Raw genomic sequence first — 22,990 nt, 5'->3', positions numbered from 1 at the left:
AGCGTATGTTCCCTGTCCTTCCACAGATTGAAGAGGGTCGACTCTGGTTCCAGTTGGACTGTGACAACACCCTTGGCATTATGGGTATCTCTGGCAGACCAATAAACGACGGCCTCTGGCATGCTGTTGCCTTGGAGCTGACTAGGAACTATACCCTCCTGTCACTGGATGACAGCTATGTTGAGCGCAGGCGAGCAGCCAGAGCTCCTGTTCGCCTTTGGCCTCTGGCCCCAGATTCATCATTTTTCTTTGGGGCCCAAGTGAGGCCCGTGAGCGGGCAGAGCGAGAGGCCGAGGCCGAGCCCGGGGCCCGGGCTCTGGGACCGGGGGGCGAAGGCCCAGCCAAGAGCCCAGGACGGATTCCAGGGATGCCTGGGCTCGCTGAGGCTGAACGGCAACGAGCTGCCTCTCCAAAATAAGAGGAGCCGTTATGCCGAGATCGCCGGCCTGAGCGAGGTCAAGTTGGGCTGCATGCTTTATCCGGATCCATGCGTCAGTCAGCCCTGCCTCAACGGAGCCATGTGCAGCAGCCTGCCCTCTGGAGGTCTGTGTGGATGGATGTGTGTGGGTGTTAGTCATCTTGTTGTATAAATAAATTAGCGTAATAAATGTTGCCATCTGAAACAGATTCACTCAATCTTATAGCTTCTGCCTCAATTTCAGCTTCATTTGAATTTGATGGTTTGTTTGTGCAGTAGTGACCATCAGCTTGTGTTAAGATCATAGGTTATATATACAGTCAGTTATTCAAGTTAAATCTACATTTTTATTTGACACATTTTGAATCTCTCTCCAACAGGCGTCGTGTGCACTTGCAGCGGTGGCTTCACTGGGGGGCGCTGTGAAGTTGAATTGACATCCTGCATGCCAAACCCATGCCAGAACGGGGGGGAATGTAAGCCTGTCGGCGGTGCGTTCCTCTGTGGCTGTCCTGCAGGACTCGGGGGAATTATGTAAGAAAACGTATCCTGCACCCTCACCCTCACACACTTTAGACCTAAACTATTGATTGTAAAAACAGTGTTGATGAATGTTGATCTCTGTTCACACAGCACGTACTCACTGACGGGAAGTGAGTATTGATTTAGAATGTGACACACTCTCATGCATTCAAACGTGAAACACACACACACACACACACACACACACACACACACACACACACACACACACACACACACACACACACACACACACACACACACACACACACACACACACACACACACACACACACACACACAAAATCATCCCTCCACATTAGTACACTGTGTTGTTTTATTATGTATGTTTACTTATTGAGTGAAATAAATGACTTTTCTAATTGAATTCAGTATAATTTAGTTTGAAAAAACGTAATAACTCTCTAGCTGCGTTCTTAATTACAGCTCATTAATTGCGTCTGAAATGATCTTCCTGCTACTGTGGTTGTTCAATGAAGCCGCCACAAGAGAGAAGTTTTCCCTCAACGGAGTTCATGTTTCTGCTTTTTTATGTACTGACAAAGCTTTTGATGAAGTTGAACTGAATTTAGCTAAATAATAAGAAAGATAAAAATGAAGATGTTCTCTGCTGGCAGCAGATTGTACTTATCATTATCAGTTAATGATAAACGCAAATTGAAACCATTGCTATAGTGCAGTGGTTCTCAACTGGTCAGGCCTCGGGACCCACTTTTTACTTGGTCAAATCATCGCGACCCAACATTTTGAAGCACTTAAATCTAACAAAAAATCGTGCTGTAATATAAGCTTTTCAGCATACACTATTAATAAAAGTGAAGTACAGTACATATATCCCTTATATCCCTTCACAGAACTAAAGTATGCTTTTAAAAAAGGTTTAATGAGATGATGGGATCAAAGCTGAACTATATAAAAGGCATGCATGCTGAAAACCCAACCCCAGCAGGGGGGTCTGGGGAGATTCTCCCCCAGGAGATTTTTAGAAATACTAACATAAACTATGCATTCTGGTACACTCTCAGAAGAAAATAAATAAATATATTACCCGACATATTAATAATATGTTATGCCATTGTTTGTTTTTCACTTTGTTCTGACATCTTGCTGCGAGAAGAGTAAAGAGGAGATAGTCTGTGTGACTTACTTTAAATGATGGGCAAGGGACGGGGTAGATAGCTCCCATTGTTCTGTGTCCTGTCAGTCATCAGACCGGGGGTCATATTTCATGATGTGTTCATTTCTATCTGAAGTTGTAACCATGGATGTATAAAGAAGAGTTCTACCGCAAAGTTATTCTCCGTGGGGACTTCCGGCAACAATCTTGATTCTGATTGGCCAGAAGACTCGAAAAAACATCAGCAAAGATGTTTTATTGACAAGATGATCACTACTTGACAGACGTTTTCAAAACCGTTCATGGTCTCCGGTACTTCCAGTCCAACTTCGACTGCATGCACAGCGTTAGAAAATCGGGCCTTCAAAATAAAAGTTTGACTTCCCCCCCCCCAAAAAAAAGTTCTTTTTTCTTCACTCACACATCCGCGACCCACTCGAAACGGGTCCGCGACCAACCAGTTGAGAACCACTGCTATAGTGAATACTATTCAAGCCAGTGGCGTAACTATCGCCGGTGCAGCCGGTGCATTGCACCGGGGCCCACAGCCGTCCAGGGGCCCATGCAAAAAAAAATAAAAAAAAATAATGTATATATATAATTTGTTTAAATTCCAAAAAAAAATTGTTATATATATTTTATTTTGGGGCCCCAATGGCATTGACTGGTTCACGCAGTCTTCAAAGTAACCTAGCAACCTAAATTAATTTTTAATTTGTCTGTCCAATGACCTTGCACCCTTTCATGTCATGTGATACCTTGCGTGACGAGTGAACCTTTTAATCAACATCAAAAGTGATATGTACTACACAGCTATAGCAGCAGCAAGATCGGCAGAATTATAACAAATTGAATAGCTTGCATGTACAGCAAACCAAAACACAAGAGCGGCGCTCAAAAGAGAAAGGACAAGAGAGAACAAGGAGATGTAAAGGCTAAACAGACACAATTAGACAGTTTATTTTGTTATACATCGTCCTCGAAATCGAACGCTAACGTTGGTAATGTTGACGTGCAGCGGCAGCCGGAGCCGGAGGCTAACGATAGCTCACCTGCCTCACCATCATCTAGCTCCACAAGTGAAGCTGTATCCGTGGCTGTGCGACCTTCTTCTCCAGCCATGAGCCAGGAGGAGAGGATGGATTTGGCTGTGCCCGGCGGTGGTCCTACAGTTCCCGCAAGGGCCCCGCCCCCAACCGATAGGGGACTCTATGGCGCTATTGAGACCCCCGACGCCAAGATCAAAGGCTATATTATAGCAACCGGTCTATGTAGGCCTATCGGCCCATTCCCCAGAGACACACATCAAGGAAACAGGTGTTTCTCCGAGATGTATTACACCACCACTACCAGAGCAGGTATCAAACTGCCACGGACATGGCTGTGTTACTCCCCCACCCTGGACTGTGCCTATTGTGAGCCGTGCTGGCTGTCCGCAGACCGTGGTGCACCGTTCTACAGTGATGCATGGACATGTGTTGTCTGCAAGGATTGACTCACATGCACACAGGAGCGTGTGTCATATATGAACAGTGGAAGAAAAACGGGAGAATCGATGCAAACATGGAGAGGAATGCAAGGAATGCTGCTAATTACTGGAGACAGGTACTTGAGCGTATTGTCAACATTACAATCACTCTGGCCACTTGTAAATTGGCTTTTAGAGGACATAGGGAGATTCTTGGACAGCCCAACAGTGGAAACTTTCTCAATATGATAGAACATTTATCATGTTACGATCCGGTTCTGAAAGAACTTGTTGAGCAACCACAAGGTTCTGTGAAATACTTGAGTCCAGCTGTTCAAAATGAGATAATCTACATAATCGCAAAGCGGGTGCAGTGCGACACTCCGTTTTATGTTGTTTGCATAAGTAGGCTATATTTTTCGTTTCGTTTATTTAATTAGTTAATTTCAAGACGACTTTGGGAATTTTGTTTGTTTGTTATGAGTTTTAAATAGATTTTGAAAGTGGAGAGAGAGAGAGAGAGAGAGAGAGAGAGAGAGGAGAGAGAGAGAGAGAGAGAGAGAGAGAGAGAGAGAGAGAGAGAGAGAGAGAGTTGGGGGGGGGGGGAAGCTTTTTTATAACAATACCATATCATATAATTAATTGAAACATTCCGTTAAAGGGGGAAACATTTCATTTAAAAGCTGAATCCTAGACTCGCAATTGTAAAAGCTGCTCGGTCATGATTATGCAAATGAGGCTGTAATGTATTACATGAGGATAACACCGGACAATATATCCAGGCCTGAGACAGACACTAATGCTTAATGACTCCTTCATTTAATTACCATGTAAAGCAAAACTTAGGTAGTTTTACAAGTAAGTTTCTAAGCAATTGTTTTTGTTTTGAAAATGTCACCCAAACAAAGTAATTGAAAATAAAAAAATATATATGTATCCCCCTCTGTCACAGCAAGGCACCATGCGCGGAATGACAATGAGAAGCACTTATGAGTGTTGGATGTGGTTTTAATTTAAGTCAATATCTAAGACTGTGTGTGTGTGTGTGTGTGTGTGTGGTGTGTGTGTGTGGTGTGTGTGTGTGTGTGTGGTGTGTGTGTGTGTGTGTGTGTGTGTGTGTGTGTGTGTGTGTGTGTGTGTGTGTGGTGTGTGTGTGTTGTGTGCGTGTGTGTGTGTGTGTGATTGCATTCACAAATATTTATTTTATTTTAATAAGAACAACATCAATGGGAATAATACATTTTCTTTCTCTCTTTTTAACTCGCTGACACTCTTGTATCATTAATTATTGTCCTTCACTTTGATGCTAATAATCCACACCACTCTCATGCTAGCAATGCTTTTGTCCATGTGCCTCTGCAGATGTGACCAGGGGCCTATGCTACGAACCTGGTTCAACCTAACCTGGATATGTTTGAGTTAGCCGGTTGGCCTAATCCGAAACATACGCGCTCTCGCTAAAACTGCCTACGACGCTGGTTATCAAGTGGATCGCTCAAGCCAGCCGTGTCCTATCTAGTTAGGTGCGCGTTCACATGAAAGGGGTGGTATTTGGAGCATTCGACCAATCACAAACATGGAGAAGCGTACTGACAGCGCAGCGTCATACTTCCTGAATGAAAAGTGAACTTTAATACTAGTCAAAAATGAAGAAGTTAAACTTTAAACATCCATGACTTAAACACTTTATCCAGGATCAAAGCCTCAGAGCTGCACCTGCAAGGTGAATACAGCTGGCAAAAGAAAAAGTGTTTGAATGCGTACATTAACAGGTTTATGATATCACTGCCCCGTCTAAAACACGATCTGACTTCAATTACATTTGTCTCGAGTGTTTCGTCAACTTAATGTGTTGCTTAAAATAATACTTCTGCATACAGTATGTGACACTGTGAGTGTTGCACGGCCAGATACGGCTCAGCTGACTCAGATCAGGAGATATATGATACATTATGAAGTGATATGCCGCGGACTGTACTTAATGTACTCTGATCCGGTTACTTATGTTGTGGCCGATATTTAAGTAAGCTTTCTTAACGCTAATGTTATAATAAGAGGATAATAAGAGGATGCCTAAGCCTATTGTTGGCACTGCTGCACAAGGGAATATAAAAGTGATCCGTACGAAGTTGGTGAGTGTTTTTGCTACCAAATTCTCGCCAGACCTTGACGCTGAGACACTGTCCGAATATCTAACTGAACAACTCGGCCGTGATGTTAACTGTCACCGTATTGACACTGCGAGCAGCAGATATAGCTCGTTTAAAAGTGTGTGCTGAGTGCAATGAAGTTGCGGAGATGTTTAACCCAGAACTCTGGCCTGAAGGCTCAGTTGTGAGGCGATACTATGAACCACGTAAAGCGGAGGTGATAGGGGCTAGCAGAGCTAGACCTTTTGCTGGTGCGAGGGTACTGAATGGGGCTACGGCTGAGCTGCTTAGCTAAACGTTATCGGGTTGGATCATTAACTGTCGCGGGCTGCGCCTGGGCAACAGCGCTGCTGATAGGATCCGACGTGTAGTGGTGGACAACTTGCTACAAAAATGTGACATTTTATGCTTGCAAGAAACTTTCTTACCTAAGCAGGACTTGGGAAAGTTGAACTCTCTTAATGACAATTTTCACGGGGCTGGTGAGTCCACTACGGACCTATCTCTGGGAATAGTGAGAGGAAGGATAGCAGGGGGCGTGGCTATCCTGTGGCACAAAAAGCTGGACGCTGTCATTAATGTCATCAGGCTTGAAGTTGACTGGTGTATTGCTGTACAGATCAAAATGAATAACAAGGAGTTTAGCATTCTCAATGTATATACAACCATATGAGTCACAGCATATGAAGATGAATACCTGAACAGACTTGCTTTTATACATTCTTTTATTGTTGATAATCATTCCTCCAGTGTTTATGTAGTGGGTGATATGAATGCTGACATATCAGACAAAAGGTCCTTGTTTGCTAAGCATATGCTACAGTTTTGTGATGATAACAATCTTATATTATCAAGCCAAATACTTCTGCCTACAGATAGCTATTCATATATAAGCGAGGCCTGGCATACAACTCATGGCTTGACCATTGCATAAGCACTGCTATGCCCATGACATTGTAAGATCAATTGAGATTGTGTATGAGGCATCAATGTCAGATCACAATTCCTTTTATAATGTCACTAGATTGTGATAGTCTCCCTGAGAATGTCTCAGGAGGCTAAACATGCCTGTACCACTAAAGTGGACCTGGTCCAAGCTCACAAATAGGATAGGCTATTGTACTATGGGAGAACTGATGTCCTATTAAGTGATGTATATCTACCCAAAGTGGCAACTCTGTGTGTTGATGTGGGTTGTAATGAAAGCTCTCACCGTGAAGACCTCTGTAACATGTATGATTGTATTGTGGGAGCTGTATGGGAGGCCAGTATACCGTGCTGTACCTACTCTAGGAAGAGACACAACGTCAAGCCAGGGTGGAATACACATGTGGCTGATCAATATGCTGAAGCCAAGAATGCTTTTGGGGCCTGGGTCCAGGCAGGAAGGCCCAGAGAGGGGCCTGTCCTGGATCTCAAAAAGCGTACACATGCTAGATATAAATATGCAGTTCGTTATGTCAACAAACACACAGAAACATTGAGAGCGGACTTGATGGCTGAAAAGCTCCTTCATAATGATGTGACTGGCTTCTGGAAGGAGGTGAGAGCTCTGAACAGGGCCAGTACGTCATTACCGTGTACCATAGAGGGAGTATCTGGAGCCGATAACATAGCCGAGTTGTGGAGGCAACATTACTCTACTATACTTAATTGTGTTAAAAGTGACCCCTACAAAGTTGGTAGTGTTGTGAAAAGTGACACAGTGGGAATCACAGCTAAAGAGGTTTATCGAGCAATTGAACAGCTAGCTGATAACAAAGCATGCGGCTCTGACCGAATCACTGCAGAGCACCTTAAACTGGCGAGCCCGAAGGTTGCAGTTCTTCTTGCCATTTGTTTTACCGGCCTCATGACTCATGGTGTGTTGCCAGACTCCATGTTGACGGTTACCTTGGTCCCTGTCATTAAGGACAGAGCGGGCAAGGTAGGGAGCTTGGATAACTATAGACCAATTGCTCTGGCCAGTGTGTTATCCAAAGTCCTGGAAAGAATTTTGTTGGATAGACTATGTTCTTATTTATGTACCTCAGATAACCAGTTTGGCTTCAAGGCTAAGCATGGTACTGAGCTATGCATCTATGCTTTGAAGGAAATGGTAGAAACATATAGAAGACAGAATTCCACTGTTCTTATTGGTTTCATTGATGCCTCTAAGGCTTTTGACCGAGTTAACCATCATAAACTGTTTTTAAAATTGAGACAAAGAGGTGTGCCCAACAGTATAATTAGGATCCTGGCTTATTGGTATGCCAACCAGAGCATGCGGATCAAATGGGGGAATGCAGTCTCGGCGCCATTTGGTGTTGGTAATGGAGTCCGCCAGGGGGGGCTCCTCTCACCGAGCCTTTTTAATATCTATATGAATGATCTATCAGATGATTTAAGTGTCTGTAAAACAGGGTGTGTGATTGGTAATGTGATTGTAAACCATCTTATGTATGCCGATGATCTGGCAATTGTTTCTCCTAGCAGTGCTGGTTTTCAACAGTTGCTAAATGTTTGTTCTGATTACGGAGTCAAATTTGACGTTAAATACAATGCTAAGAAGAGCGCTGTAATGATCTGTAGAGCAAAAGGGGATAAGAACCTTTGTTTTCCAACATTCTATCTGTCAGGACAGGTGCTGTCTGTTTGCTGTAACACGAAGTATCTGGGACACATCATCACCGATGAAATGGCTGATGATGATGACATGTATAGACAGCGGCGTGTCTTATATATACAAGCCAACATGTTGGCTAGAAAGTTCTCTTGGTGTTCAGATAAGGTTAAGGTGAACCTCTTTAGAGCGTATTGCACTCCTCTCTATACTGCCCCCTTGTGGGTCAAGTATAAGAAGGCGAGCCTCCGGAAGCTCCAGGTTGCATATAATGACTGTTTGCGTATACTGCTTAGAAAACCAAGGTGGTGCAGTGCAAGTGAAATGTTCTGTAATGCACGAGTCAACACGTTCCATGCTCTTTTGAGAGGTCTGATGTACAAATACATCTGTCGATTGAATGTTTCTCATAACTCTGTCATTATGCTGCTTTCAAATCCGTGTCTCAGTGCTGTACGATACCAGTCACCTCTGTGGAAACATTGGTATGGCTGCCTTTTTTTAGTTTGTATTTGAGTGTTGTATGTTTTGTAATAATGGACCAAGAGTCTCTTTAAATAAAGATGATGATGATGATGATGATGAATAGTCAGATTGCTCTGAAGATGGGAGGTGATATTCTATTAATGTTCACGTTCACACAGTCGGTGATTTTTGCCGGCCGTCTTTCCTGCGACGGCAGTTTTTCTGTATTTCCTTTCTCCTGTAATATGACTTGATCGCTTTAAACTCCGCACACTGAGCTCTGATTGGTCAGCAGGCGGTGCTTTCACTGAGTTGAGCTCTTAGCCTGCAACCTAACCTGGTCCCGACCAGGTTAGCTGCTTAGCATATATTACCATGGAGATCTAGCCTGCTAAAAAGAGAACCAGCTTCGGATGACCGGAAAGCCGGAGTTTTCCCTGAATTTAGCCGGCTAAGCGAAAATCCTGCTTCGCAGTATACCCCCCAGGATGTCAAGTAAAACAAACACTGACAGCATAATCATATAACAGAGACAAATTACATACAATTACACATCTGAAATCGAAGGAATCAAAACAGAAATTAATCAAATATATTAATCAGAGGTTATTAAACAAACAAGTTATTCAAAACCCCAAACAAAACATTGTGTTCTGATGTATAATTAATATTGGTTGGTCCCTGTCATTCATTCTAGTTTAAGTGTTTGTTTTTTTTAAAGATATTTAATTTAATTATTGTGTGAAGGTAATAAGATCCCCAGACACTACATGTTCTGTTTAACTGAGTTTTAAAGTTAAAAACGTGCCTTTAGGCTCTATTTTGTGTAAGCTGGAATTGTATCACATATTTGTTGCAGCATAGGACCACGCAGCCATCAGGTACCCTAGGTGAGAGTTGCTGTGACACCAGTTTCCTAATTGATGGTGTTGCATAAGGGCAGGCTTTCAACATTATAGTAATACATCGGCCAGTTTTTAGCCAGTTTTCTTTCTCTCTTTTTAACTCGCTGACACACTTTTATCATTCATTGTTGTCCTTCACTTTGATGCTAATAATCCTCACCACTCCCACGCATAGCAATGCTTTTGTCCATGTGCCTCTGCAGATGTGACCAGGATGTTGATGAGTGTGAGCAGGACGGCTGTGGAGATGAAGCCGACTGTGTGAACACGTTCGGGTCGTTCTACTGTAACTGTTCAGAGGGGTACGAGGGGCAGCTTTGTGATGATCAGTCACCTGACGATGAGAGGGATGACACACAGGTAACGTTTGAGAAACTCTGAATTCACATAGGAGTACATCTTACAGAATATAATTAAAAGTGTAATTGAAAAAGTACTCAATTTTGCGCTTTCATCTTGCTTCTCAATGGACTTTTTCTCAAACTTTGTGAAGCAGTCAATAATTGTTATTGTGCAGCAGACTCCCAGACGGCTTTTCATTAGCTGTATCTTTGTCCTGGCAGTAGATGAATAAAAGTGTGGTAATGGGGAAATGTAAGTGTCCTTTTGAAGTTGTCACACACGACTTTTGTCATGCACTATGTTTCTTAAATAGAGACGGTACACCAATTCATGTTACACATTTTGAGAAGGTGCTTAATTATTCCGTAGAAGACAATAATTAGTAGAGAAGTAGCCATTTGAAAAATCTTATTCGGCTGCTTTCACAAGTAATTAATACGTTTGCTTTGTTTGTTGTTTTTAAGGACATTTAAAGGTCTTCTGCTAGGAATAAAGCCTTTTTACTGGAGCCTACTTATCATGTATCTTATTAAGAAACAATGATGCTAAATTAATTAATGTCCTGTTTACTCCAAGACCAAAGATGGGATGCTTGCAATCCTGAGCAGTAGGAATAAATACAATACATGTTATCTAACATCACATGATATAGAATCTTAATTTTACACTAACATTATTTTTGGTTCTAACATTTGTGTAATGCTGGTAGTCTTTCTAGTTTTACATTAAACTCTGAACTGAATAATTGGGCTTGGAAGGTCAACTGTACTGTCTATGTGCCCTCTACCATAAGCATGCATATTTACTACAGTTGTATGGTTGCTTGGATACTTTCTAATAATTGGCACTACTGTAACTATCGGAGTAAGGGAAAAAAGCTGGATTCCTACCTTGGCAACATTTCTTATTAGAGATAATGTGCATTTTTAAGGACAGGTTTTATCATTAAACCTTCTTTTCTCAGCAAATATGAAATATGTAATTATTATTTATCTAAATGGAGGTGAATTCAACCAGACAGCGATACAGTACGGTTATTTGGATGTTTTTAAATATGATATTTATCTTTGTGTTACCCAGGCGGAGCCCCTATCTTATGTCGGACCAGGAGAGATTGTGGGCATCGGGGTCCTTATCTTTGTCATCATCTTCCTCCTAATACTCTTCATCGCCTTCAGGAAGAAAATTAGATTCAGGAAAGAGTCAGACCCAGGCCCGGGGACTCAGGCTGTCATGGGGGTTTCAGCTATCTCCACGGAGACCAGATACATGCTGCACAAGACTGGCATGGGCGCAGAAGGGATTGAGTTTAAAGCCGTGCGTGTGTCGGGATCTCCAGCCGCCACGAGCACCTATGGTGAGGTGGGGGGCGGCACTGGGCCCCCCCCCCAGGTGATGGTGCACCCCACTAACCACTCCCCCTTACCAGGAGCATTCAGCAGCCAGGGTATGAGGGGGGGAGATGGGGAAAGGACCACATCCAGTGAGGGCAGTCAGGTATACAAAAGTGTGCATGACTGTATTAATGATCATAATTCATGTGCATGTCTCCTGTATCTTAACAGGACTGAGATACTTTGTCGTGGCAATTTTGGTTTTTGATAGTGAGTCAGAAATGATATACATATTTTAAATCATTTATGTATTAGTTTATTCCACACATGGCAGTTATTTTAAACCAACACATGTACACTTCACGAAACATGTACACTTATACTGGTTGAATTTTTATTTATTTTTATAGCGCATGTGGGAAAGGAGCAGGGAGATGAAAATCTTATTTTACCTGCCCCTTCTTAAAACAAAATAAATAAAAGCAATATTCTTTCAGTCACAGTTGCTTACAAAATACTGATACATAAAACCAGAACACATACTGTAATGTCACACTGTACACCGATTAGAAAATGAAATGTATAGACCTATCAATATTTATATCAGAATATCTTCCAGCTCCCCCTTTAATGATGTTGTGCTTTTGTTATTCAGTGTTAGTCTTTTATTGTTTGACAAAGACTCAAAAATGATAGTACCTCTTTTAATCATATTTAGCCAGATATTAAAACGTGTTTTTCTGTCCTCGCAGTTGAATTGCGAAAAAGAAAAAAGGGCTTTTGTGGTAGGAAGTAGAGTGATGAAAGCGTTCTGATTTCAAAGAAACTATGGCACAATGAAATTGCAGTTATAATGGAAAGTGTTATGAAAAACAAAACCAAAAACCTTTGCTCTCAAATCTGTGCAAGCATCTTTTTAATAAGCAAGCTTTCAGCTAGAGACCTGCTTCAAGGCAACAACAACAACAACAACAACAACAACATTAGCCTCAAAGAACACTTGTGTCAATATACCATATACAACTAAAGAATATGCTGTTAATAAATGATGTGTTAATCCTCGTTAAGACTCAAGTTGCAATTTCTTAAAGAGTGGATCCAAAACAGCTCTCTGGTGCATAATCTCCTGTCTCGATTAGTGATAATGGCGTCAAATAACAGAATGTATGGTGCTGTGATGCGAATATTAATATTACAGGATTAGGAAAAAAAAGTCATTTGGATTCAGAGCCACCGTGAGAATAATTTGAGAATTCATAACGCAGGTGCCATTGATTGGTGGTATTAAAACAAATCTCCTGCTGCTATAATGATCCGACCTGGGCTGAAATGAATTCATAAACTGCACAATTTTTCTCTGGTTTTGTTTTGTTCTTTAAACGTTAAAGCAAATGCTATACAAGCAATATAAAATATGATTTAAAATAAAAGCGTTAAAAAAAAGTATAGGCTGGGGATAGTCTATATAAGTGTCATAAAAAGACCAAAGTCAACACACATTAGTCTCTCACCTCCTGGCCCTGTCTTTGGCTCTTAAACCTAAAGTAGTAAATTATAAAAAAATAGCTCCTAAATATCTACTTTTATTTTATTATCTTATAAAAAGCTGAATGGTTTTCTCAAGGAACTCGGCACTGTAACTAAGCATTTGTTTGGGACTATTTTGAGCCATGTCCTAGCGAAGCAGTAGGATGTGTGTATGATTGACTTTTCATTGTATTTGTTGACAGTACAATAACCTTACTAGTCTTTTCTGTGCATTGTTGTTTTTCTCTCCTTCTACAGTTGAGCAGCTTCCTCTCAGACATGTCTAATGTTCGAGGTTTGGCCAATCGGAGGGGTATCGCAGTGTGCAGCGTGGCACCCAACCTCCCCTCTGCATTAGCCTGCTGCTCAGACCACAGTCCAGCTCACAAAGTGTCCTGGGAGGGAGAGGAGATGAGGGGTGAGGGGATGGAGAGAGTGAGAGTGGAGGAATGGGGACAGAGAGCTTTTGAGCTGGAGAGAACACAGAGAGATAACAGTCCACAGGGTAAGACTGCCATCACGCACGCACACACGCACACACACGCGCACACACACGCACGCACGCACGCACACAGATTTAGACCTGTGAAAAAGCGCAGTGTAATGGTCATGTACTTATTGTGTTACACCCGTACCATCATCTCCTCTGAGAGAGCTCATTTCACAGCGATCCATGCCTTTGATCCCACACATCAAAGAAAATAGCCCAGAGTAAGAAGGAGTGGTTAAGAGCTATATTTTATTTTGCTCTCACATCATTCTAGTTTCACTATTAACTGCCTGGGAGCTTTACATGATAATACTTCTCTATTACACTGCTGAATTTGGCTGCTTTGTCCCCTTCTGTTAAAATGACTGTCTTACATCCCCTGTGCCCTTTTGTTTAAAAAGTCAGACAGAACTGCCACAAAAAAGAAACAACGTTTTCTTACACTTGTATTTGTTCATCCAAGTTTTATTCAAGTATACCTTTGTCTACGGAGAGGGCATGAGAAGTCGATATATCCAGTCTGATGTTCAGCGGCCAACACAGTTTGCGCTCTGTCAGTGAAGTAATCACGCTGCATCTCTGTGTTGAGGTGGACTTCACACACTGTGATTCTCTGTTCAACCTGTTTGAATAATACAGCCTGCGGTGGGAACTTCCTGTTGTGATATTTTGATTGCTCTGCTTCCCTGTTGAGTGCATGCACATAAAAGGAAATAAATGTGCCCTATGGCGGTCACAGTAACAGTAGAATACGTTATGAGGGTTACAGTTTAATTAAACATTTTCCACCACAGCGATACAAACAAGAACACATTTTTATATTTCCATAGATGCGCACAAGTTGATGAGGAATTTTAGTTGTTTTTCTGTCACTACCCGCGGCTGATCATGAATAAATTACATTTAATAAACTGTGAAATAACTGGAAGTAACTTTAACAAGTCACGTCTTATAATGTGCAATTACTGCTTACCGTTCTTTCATATATTTGATGTCTCAAAATACATTTTACTGATGACTTCACCTCACAAAAAACATTATAACCTGAGCTGCTCCTTAAAATGCAGAACGCTTTTAGGGAACATTTTCCAGTCCGAAAGCCACAGCTATTACTGTTCCAATTACAGGATGCATTCCAGAAAGCAATCTGGGTACCTGTTGTAGCTGCCGAGATATAGTGTTAACATTTGTTGGAGTTAGGAGCTGTGTGAGAAGTATTTCCAATTAAAAAGACCATGTTAACTTGCCTGAATGGAGAAACATAATGGAAAGACTGAGCCTGATGGCTGCAAAATGTTTAGGTGCCAGGATAAGAATATGGTTTGGCTTGGTGTCATTGGTAGGGTTAAAGCAGTCAAAGTCAACTCTAATGTCAATCTTTCAGTTTGTGAGTACAGACGGAGAGATCGAAATAACGTTTCCAACAATCCCGAATACAAAAATACAATAATACAGATATACAAATATGTATACAATATGTATATCCTATACAACACATTTACACATACCGTATGCACACATTATTTAAGCAGTGGTCAATGTCATAGCCTCAATCATGGCACGATGGTCACTGGCACAATAAGTGTGTGAGAAAGATAGAAAAATACAAAGTTGTCTTTAAAAACAAAAAGACGTCTTTATTGTGTTGGGAATGTGTTCCATCACCTGCATGCTGAATCACACCGGTGGTTCTGCCGCTGCTCTCCTCGCTGAGTTTGATTGATGGTATCGCTCTGCCGCTCACATTCCCACCGGAGCATTTGACTCGTTCCACACGCATCGGACCGTGAACACCTAACTTTGGCTCAGAAAGCTGAAGTGGATTTTCAGACAACCTGGCCTTCATGGACAGAGTTCTGTTTATATGATGGACCAATCCCTGACTGCTCTGAGACTGCTGTGGGGGAAATGCATCATTTTGAATAAAACAAGGATGTTTCTAGAGGAAGTGACAGTAGACAAGGGTAACAAGGATAGGTTGGGTTTTGAGAAGCATGCAACCTTTTTAAACAACACATACAAACGGACGGTAAATTGCTCAGTCCAAATAAAAGCCAAGCTAAATACTAATGTATATTATATATGATGTTCATGATATACTGTATGAATTCTATATTATATGTGATACTGTTCCTGAGTTTCTGTACTGATAATTCAAACATGTGTTTATTACCTCAGTTTTAGAAACAAACTTTTCTTCATTCGGCAAAATATGCAAAATGCCTTAATATACCTTAATACAAGCAGTTTTACAATACAAGAATGTACTTAAAGTCATAAAATCAAAGTTGTGAGTTTGGGAAATATTTGATTAAAGGTGGGGTAGGTAAGTTTGAGAAACCGGCTCGAGATCGCTAGAATTTGAAAATACACAACCTGAGAAAATCTGCCACTTCCTTATAGAGCCCCTCCTCCAACACACACGAACGCGCACATGACCAATGAGGGCACGAGATAAGTTTGTGCCCCGATGGAAGGCTGACAGGCAGGTAGTACAAACGGATTGGATGTACTTTTTTTAATGTATTTTTTGTCAAAGCACTTAAGATATTCATTGCTATCGGGATTTTAAGAGCATTCCATGGAATATAACAAAAAGTGTATCTCGAGCCGGTTTCTGAAACTTACCTACCCCACCTTTAAGACTACAAATCCTGAGCATTCCATGACAATCAAGGTTGATACTCTAATGCAGTGCTTCTCAAAGTGTGGTCCGCGGACCACTGGTGGTCCGTGACCACCCCCTAGTGGTCCGCGAGTATATTGGTAACATTTCACATTAAATAAATAAATTTAAGTTTTCCGCACTCTCGCGGGAATATCTCCGCAATGGAGCGAGCTAAAGTTTCAAGTTTTGCCACTTGTTTGTACCATTTTCAGGCGATTTGTAATCGGTTCTAGAAAAACGATGCGATTTTGGATATTTGTGGAGTTAGGTGGTCCGCGAGTGTTTTTTTATTGGTTAAGTGGTCCTTGGTATGAAAAAGTTTGAGAAACCCTGCTCTAATGGCACAGAGAGTCTGCAGAGGTGGCAGTGAAAGTCCTAACACTTCCCTCTTTCTGCTATTCTCCATTTGTTCCGGTAACCTCCATGGAGTATTTACATTTGAGTAACATTTAATCACATCAGCAAAGCTGTCAGTTCTGATTTTCAAGCAGTTTTATATTACAAATAGATTTTTCTTTTTAAACCCATACCAGGGATTTCTGCTCCGTTGCTCTCCTGAATCACTTTTCCAATTTAAAGACTAATTCAGTGCTGCTGGATTAGAATACCTGGTAGATCTGAGTACTAACACACAGTCTTCACAGCCACTAAGTACCAGCTCTGACCCTGTGGCAGTCGTTTGAAAACAATCACTCAGTCGCAATTCTGCCAATGCCGACTTGTAAGCCTATTCATTTCAAATGTTGCTTCTAAAGACAAGCAGGTTGGGGCTAACTGGAGATGCTAGCAGCTTCCTCCAGATGAAATGCAATCTGAGTTGTTTATGTTTGTGACTGTGGCTTTGATGATAACAGAGGAGAGAGCAGGCTGCTCTGAGTAACTTTTTTAAATGTTTCAAAGTGTTTGTTTGCATTGCCGTTTAGAGAAGTTCCATTTTAAATCTTGCTGCACAAACACCAGAATACCTCTGTACCCTCAATGACTTCCCCACCAGCTGCTGCAGGTGGTATTAGATGCCTGGAGTGGGTGGGATGACACTCCACAGTAGTCAGGATGTGTTTACGAATATACCTGAATTCAATGTCTTAGGTGTGAAGAGTTTGATGAATGATGCACATATGTGAATTGAAAGGAGTGTTGGATGCTGTTATAACTTCTCGAGAGACGGGAGAGGACGGAGGGACGTGTTGAGACTATATTGCCAATGTGTCAATAAGTACGTTCATAGAAGGGGTTTTGAAACACATTAATACCTGTGTGTGTGTGTGTGTGTGTGTGTGTGTGTGTGTGTGTGTGTGTGTGTGTGTGTGTGTGTGTGTGTGTGTGTGTGTGTGTGTGTGTGTGTGTGTGTGTGTGTGTGTGTGTGTGTGTGTGTGTGTGTGTGTGTGTGTGTGTGTGTGTGTGTGTGTGTGTGTGTGTGTGTGTGTGTGTGTGTGTGTGTGTGTGTGTGTGTCAGAAGTGTCAGGGCTGGTGGAGGAAGTGACACGTCTCTCAGATTCCACCTCTGAGGAACACTCTTCCTACACTTCAGAGTCCTTCGATGACAATGGTAAGACTGAACCAAGACGCTTGTTTACTAGTTTACCACATACTGCTTTGAAACGTTATTTAAAAAAAAAAAGGGGAAACCAGTCATCAAGAAGACCTTGCTTCAAATGTAAAAGTCACATTCAGAAAAAGTTTGTGAAGCACTGTGATACAATTCGCTGAGTGTAAAGACAGTACCTTTGCATTTTAAGTGCACGTTGAAAATCAAGCTAAAAATAGACATCAACTCAATGCAACCAAATTCATACATAACATTCATCAAAAGGTTATGTATAAGTGTTCATGAAAGAAAATCTATTTTAACGCTTTTCTTCAGTCTTATAGTCTGTATTTCCCCCAGATAAATCAATATTGTGATCTTTACTTGGTTTGATGTTAGGGAGTGGAACGTGTGTGTGTGTGTGTGTGTGTGTGTGTGTGTGTGTGTGTGTGTGTGTGTGGGTGTGTGTTTCTCCTGTCGAGCAGTGTAGCTGCAGAGTCCTAATTTATCCCCTACTGTCTTATAGAACACACACCAAATAACACATGCATACAAATGTGTTTGGAGGACAAATATCTGTTCTTAACACCTGTGCACACACACGCTCACACCAACGCCTTACCCCATTCACAAGTGCACTGACATTGTTTCTGTTGTTGTTCTTCTCTCTTTCTGTACTCTGCCTAGCCTCCATAGTGACAGTCATACGTCTAGTCAATGACGCTGTTGATAATATTGAAAGTGAAGGTATGAAAGAATATCTCCTGTTAAATACTGTTTCTCATGTGTGTCTTTGTTTACTGGTGTAGCTCTCAGATATTCTGTAGTGAATGAAGCCATGCTTTGACTGTCCATCCTTTCTATTCAGACGAAAAAACACCCTGCTTAGATTTTTTTAAGTATTTCTGACAGTTTCTAACACTGGATCTCTCTGTGTTTCAAAGTTTCCCCTTTGGTTTTCTGAGATGGTTGTGTCAGTCTTTCTATGTGACTTTGGCTTTCTCTCTCCCTTTGTAGTGTCAAGCATGGAAAAAGAACAGCAGCGGAACAGCCCTGGTGAGCGAAACACAAAGCAACAACATCCCATTAACTTTCCATCCCTCAGGCTTCAGCTTTCAAGCAAAGGTCCCAAAACGAACCCGTTCTGTTTTCAAAAGGTTTCGCTCTCAATACTTATATCATGCCCTATGGAACATATATTAGTATTTATGTTTATCCACATGTATTTAACTACCCAGACTTTGTATGGAAATGCGGGTTACTCACAAAACAATTGTACTTTTTAGGTTAGAAATATAATTTGGGTAGATTTCAAATATCAATATCAGCTTCGACTTAAAAAATGCAGGATCAGAAAGACTCTGTACGCTTTCACACACTTTTCTACCATCGTGAGTTGTTTTACAAGTGGCAAAACAATCTTGATCTCCCATCTGTCATATAAAATGTGTATAATATCTCTCATAAATGTAATAATCTAATATTAATAGTGTGACCTTGCTAGTTCATTAGTTCAAGGGACCTATATTAATAGTATTCTAGCTCATTGTAGTTACAGATAAGGATTCCATTTCGAAATTGTTAATAACTACTTCGTCTCCCACTCAAATCTGTGGTGGGTCTGCTTTAAAGCTGAAATCTTAATTTCCTCCAAGAGTTATTCATGTCCTGGTTTGACAAAGGATTTAGATTTGAGACAGATTCTGCAACACATTTTTAATATACTTTGTATTGGGTCATGACTGAAAGAACGAGATCGTGGATACAAGTGGTCGAGATGGGTTTTCTCCGCAGGGTGGCTGGTGTCTCCCTTAGGGATAAGGTGAGAAGTTCGGTCATCAGGGAGGGACTCGGAGTTGAGCCGCTCCTCCTTCGCGTCGAAAGGAGCCAGTTGAGGTGGTTCGGGCACCTAGTTAGGATGCCACCTGGGCGCCTCCCTAGGGAGGTGTTCCAGGCACGTCCAGCTGGGAAGAGACCAAGGGGTAGACCTAGGACCAGGTGGAGGGATTATATCTCTTCGCTGGCCTGGGAGCGCCTTGGGATCCCCCAGTCAGAGCTGGTTGATGAGGGAAAGGAACGTTTGGGGCTCTCTGCTGGAACTGCTACCCCCGCGACCCGACCACGGATAAGCGGGAGTAGATGGATGGATGGATGGATTTTTATTATAACATGCAGCGTTATATAAAGATTAGGAATGATCCAGTTGCACTTCCTCTAATGTTTTGGCAGTGGCTTGTGCTACAGTCTCAAACACAACATAATTGGCTTCTTGTTACCAAGTCTGTTTGTTCTCAGCTGAATGTAATTTAATGGGTCAACAAAGCACCTCACAACTAACCCAAAACAAGACTGTGTTTACAACCCTAATTTCAGACAGCTATAGCATTACACGATGAATGGAAGTATTCTCCAGAAGGTCGTTTCTAAATTACCCATTTTACTCAGTGTGTTTAACACTTGTGCAAAAGTATATTTTCTCCTATTATTTCATGTCCTAAAAAGTGACGAAAACATAAAGTTCGGAGAAAAAAAACTGCATTAAAAAGACAAATACGAATATAATCAGAAGAAAATATTAATTAAGAATAGGTGAACAGGATTCATGTAATAACCCCTTAGAAATATCATAACTCCTGTTTGCATGAGTTAACATGTGTCTGTTGAGTGCATGTGTACTTAATGTGTTGTGATTTGGTTGGCATGTGTACCCCGAATCAGTGATGTGCTCGATAGCTCTCTTGCAGCCTCCATCCCATCATCCAGTCGTGTTCGTCTATTCACTCTGTGATTCTGCATTCAGTCGTCTCTGTGTAAAGAGCATTTCAACATCAAAGGCTTCCTGTCCCGTGATATATTATTTTTGGTTTCTAATATCGGACAACAAGTCCACACCTGCATAGCAAATACGAAATGTGTGCATCAAAGAGTCCATTGTGGATTGTAAGAACATAATATTATATATTTGTTTAATCTTTTAAGCTTTCATCCAAACATATTTCAGCTCCTTGGCGTAAAGTGAGAACTCCCACATGTTTTGTGGAGTGTTGGCACAGCAGTCTGTCAGATTTCTCTTTCCACACGTGTCATGAATTATATACAACAATCTGGCACTGCTTGTGAAGAGTGCTCTCCATTCCACACAGGGGACGCCCCCCCTGTCTTCTCTCTCTCCATTAATGTAATATTTATTCACTCTCAGCTCATTACCCCGACCATGACTTATGCAACCTGCACGCTGTAACTTGAATGAAAAGTGGATTAGCGGGGAGTTATGTGTCAGTCCGTTTAACAGCATGAAGAAATGTTTGTTGACTGGTTGTATTTGCGCAGAGATACACATTTTAATGAGGAGTGGAGCAATTACAGAATGTAAACACGCAGTGCCAGTGAACACAGTGAACTTCACAGCAACTCAGAAAGAAACAGAGCCAGACACAAGCCTCCCTCTGCATCACAAAACGAAAACCGTACATACTCCTAAACAGACAGCACACATCTACACAGGCAAACTCACAGGCGCATCAAACAAGCACCACATTTAATGAAAAGAAGAGAGTAGATCATCCACAGTGTAGAAACACGCCTTTCGCCTTGATGCATAATCTCATTCTCTGCTCACGCTGTGCATTGCACAAAGGCTGATCGTAAGGTAAGAGAGAACTACATACTTCAAGTGATTTGGCAGCACTCATTTGTCCTCAGGCTGCCAACAGAGTATGTTAACTAAAAAATCATTCTCTTTTAAAACTGGTCGTCTCTTTGTTCTATAAAAAGCAACGTCTCACTGAAACTATCCTCAATTATTTAAAAAAAGACTTACTCTTCCTGCGTGTGTTCTTCTCTTCTCAGCATACCGCTGGGAGCCTTGCAGTCAGACGACGACCTGGTTGTCACCTTCACGTCTGCGTCTACCGGAGTTGGGATCTAATCTGAACCTCAGTGACAGCGAGCAGAACATCAGACGGGGGGGCAGCACGCGGTCTCTCCAGCTGGACTACAAAGTGATGAGCTGCAGCGGGGACAGAGGCGGAGAGCAGGAGGCGGAGAGCGAGAGGGGGGCCTTCCACTGGGAGAGGAATGAGGCGGGGGAGTGGGTGAGGAAACGCCTCCTGGAGAAAGAAGAGAAGAGGAGGCACGACGGGGAAGGAAAGGAGAAGGGAGAAGGGAGCAGAGACAGGGGGGCGAGCGAGGACCTGCAGCCTGACAGCGGGGAAGAAAACTCCTCGCCTGTTTACGAGGAATACCGAGAGCGTGACCCAGAGCACGGTGAAGACGGCCTTTATGACACCCTGCCCCCGACACGACGAGCCTACGAAGGGTACCCGTCGAGCCCCTCAGCCGTCAACCTGCACCCGGCTCAGCTGCTGCCCCCCCTCAGGGCCTGGGACCTACAGACGGGGGAGTGGCGGGTGTCCCAGGAGGGCCGCAGGGGGCTCGGCTCCGGCAGCCTGTCGGGGTCCGGGGACGAGCTGGAGAGACTCCTGAACCTCGTGTCCCTCAGAGCCAGGAGGGCCACGCGGACAAACAGAGCCTCCACCCAATCCGACCCCTCCACAGACTGGGACGAGTTGAAATGAGCACTCAAGACCCTTTAAAACAAACAGATTTAGTAGCTAGGCACTGACCCTCTCTGATTGTATTTGACATTTATATTGTGGTCCACCAAATAGAAATATTGAAAGCGGTATACAGTATTACCATATATACTTTTATTAGCCTCCTGCTGTAAGCAAACACTTATCCCTCAACAACCCCCTGGGTAATTTATAAGCTGGAGGAATACATTTAATACTTATAGAACCACTGGAGCTTAGCATTTATCAACATGCAAATATGAAAGGAACCAGTCTGTGTGTGTGTGTTTTTAGATGATATTAACTTGTGTGTTCTGGTGTATTTCATACTTCGTTCCGTTGACATCAAACACAATCAAATTGTAAGCTCGCCCATGCAATGCTTTACGTGTTTGTGATATGAATTGGCACATTTTGTCAGTGTTGAAGAGAACAAGCCACCCGAATCAGACACAGCCCCAGAGAGCTATTGGAATATAGCTATTAAGATTACCAGACATTAATGTGTTTTTCTTTGTTTGGTTGCTTAGAAGCATCCAAATGAAAACAAATCATTGAGTATATGGCTAATATAAGCTATGATTACATACAGTTGTTGTCATGCAAATCGTTTTTACCTTTCATTTGAACTCATTGCCCTCTTTAGAGTTATGAAAGACAATGTGTTGAAATAAACAGATTCACTTACTGTATAGCACACAGATTCTATACATTATGTACCTTGTGTATTTTACCAAAGCTTATTTTTTAGCAGCAGACAGAGTTAATCCCACATATGGGAATTTGCAGAGTTTATGTGCTGAAAGAGAACGAGGCGAAAATGCATCTGTATATTGCTGCACCTTAAACGTTTACACAT

General features: G+C 42.0%; 1 protein-coding gene across 1 annotated transcript in view; it reads left to right on the top strand.

Annotated features, from left to right (window-relative positions):
• Nucleotides 1-22,134, top strand: part of LOC117458026 (protocadherin Fat 3) — a 74,817-nt gene extending 52,683 nt beyond the window's left edge. Inside the window, exons 43-51 of the mRNA XM_071205361.1 lie at nt 27-543; nt 799-952; nt 9,872-10,028; nt 11,097-11,507; nt 13,130-13,376; nt 17,489-17,578; nt 18,245-18,304; nt 18,575-18,613; nt 21,407-22,134. Of these exons, the coding sequence (XP_071061462.1) occupies nt 27-543; nt 799-952; nt 9,872-10,028; nt 11,097-11,507; nt 13,130-13,376; nt 17,489-17,578; nt 18,245-18,304; nt 18,575-18,613; nt 21,407-22,134 (2,403 nt within the window). The remainder of the gene's footprint in view (nt 1-26; nt 544-798; nt 953-9,871; nt 10,029-11,096; nt 11,508-13,129; nt 13,377-17,488; nt 17,579-18,244; nt 18,305-18,574; nt 18,614-21,406) is intronic.
• The last annotated feature ends 856 nt before the right edge of the window (nt 22,135-22,990 follow it).

This window comes from Pseudochaenichthys georgianus, chromosome 14, assembly GCF_902827115.2.
Source record: "Pseudochaenichthys georgianus chromosome 14, fPseGeo1.2, whole genome shotgun sequence".
Classification (NCBI taxonomy): domain Eukaryota; kingdom Metazoa; phylum Chordata; class Actinopteri; order Perciformes; family Channichthyidae; genus Pseudochaenichthys; species Pseudochaenichthys georgianus.
Note: the sequence above shows the minus strand (reverse complement) of the source record. Positions and strands in the feature narration are given on the sequence as shown.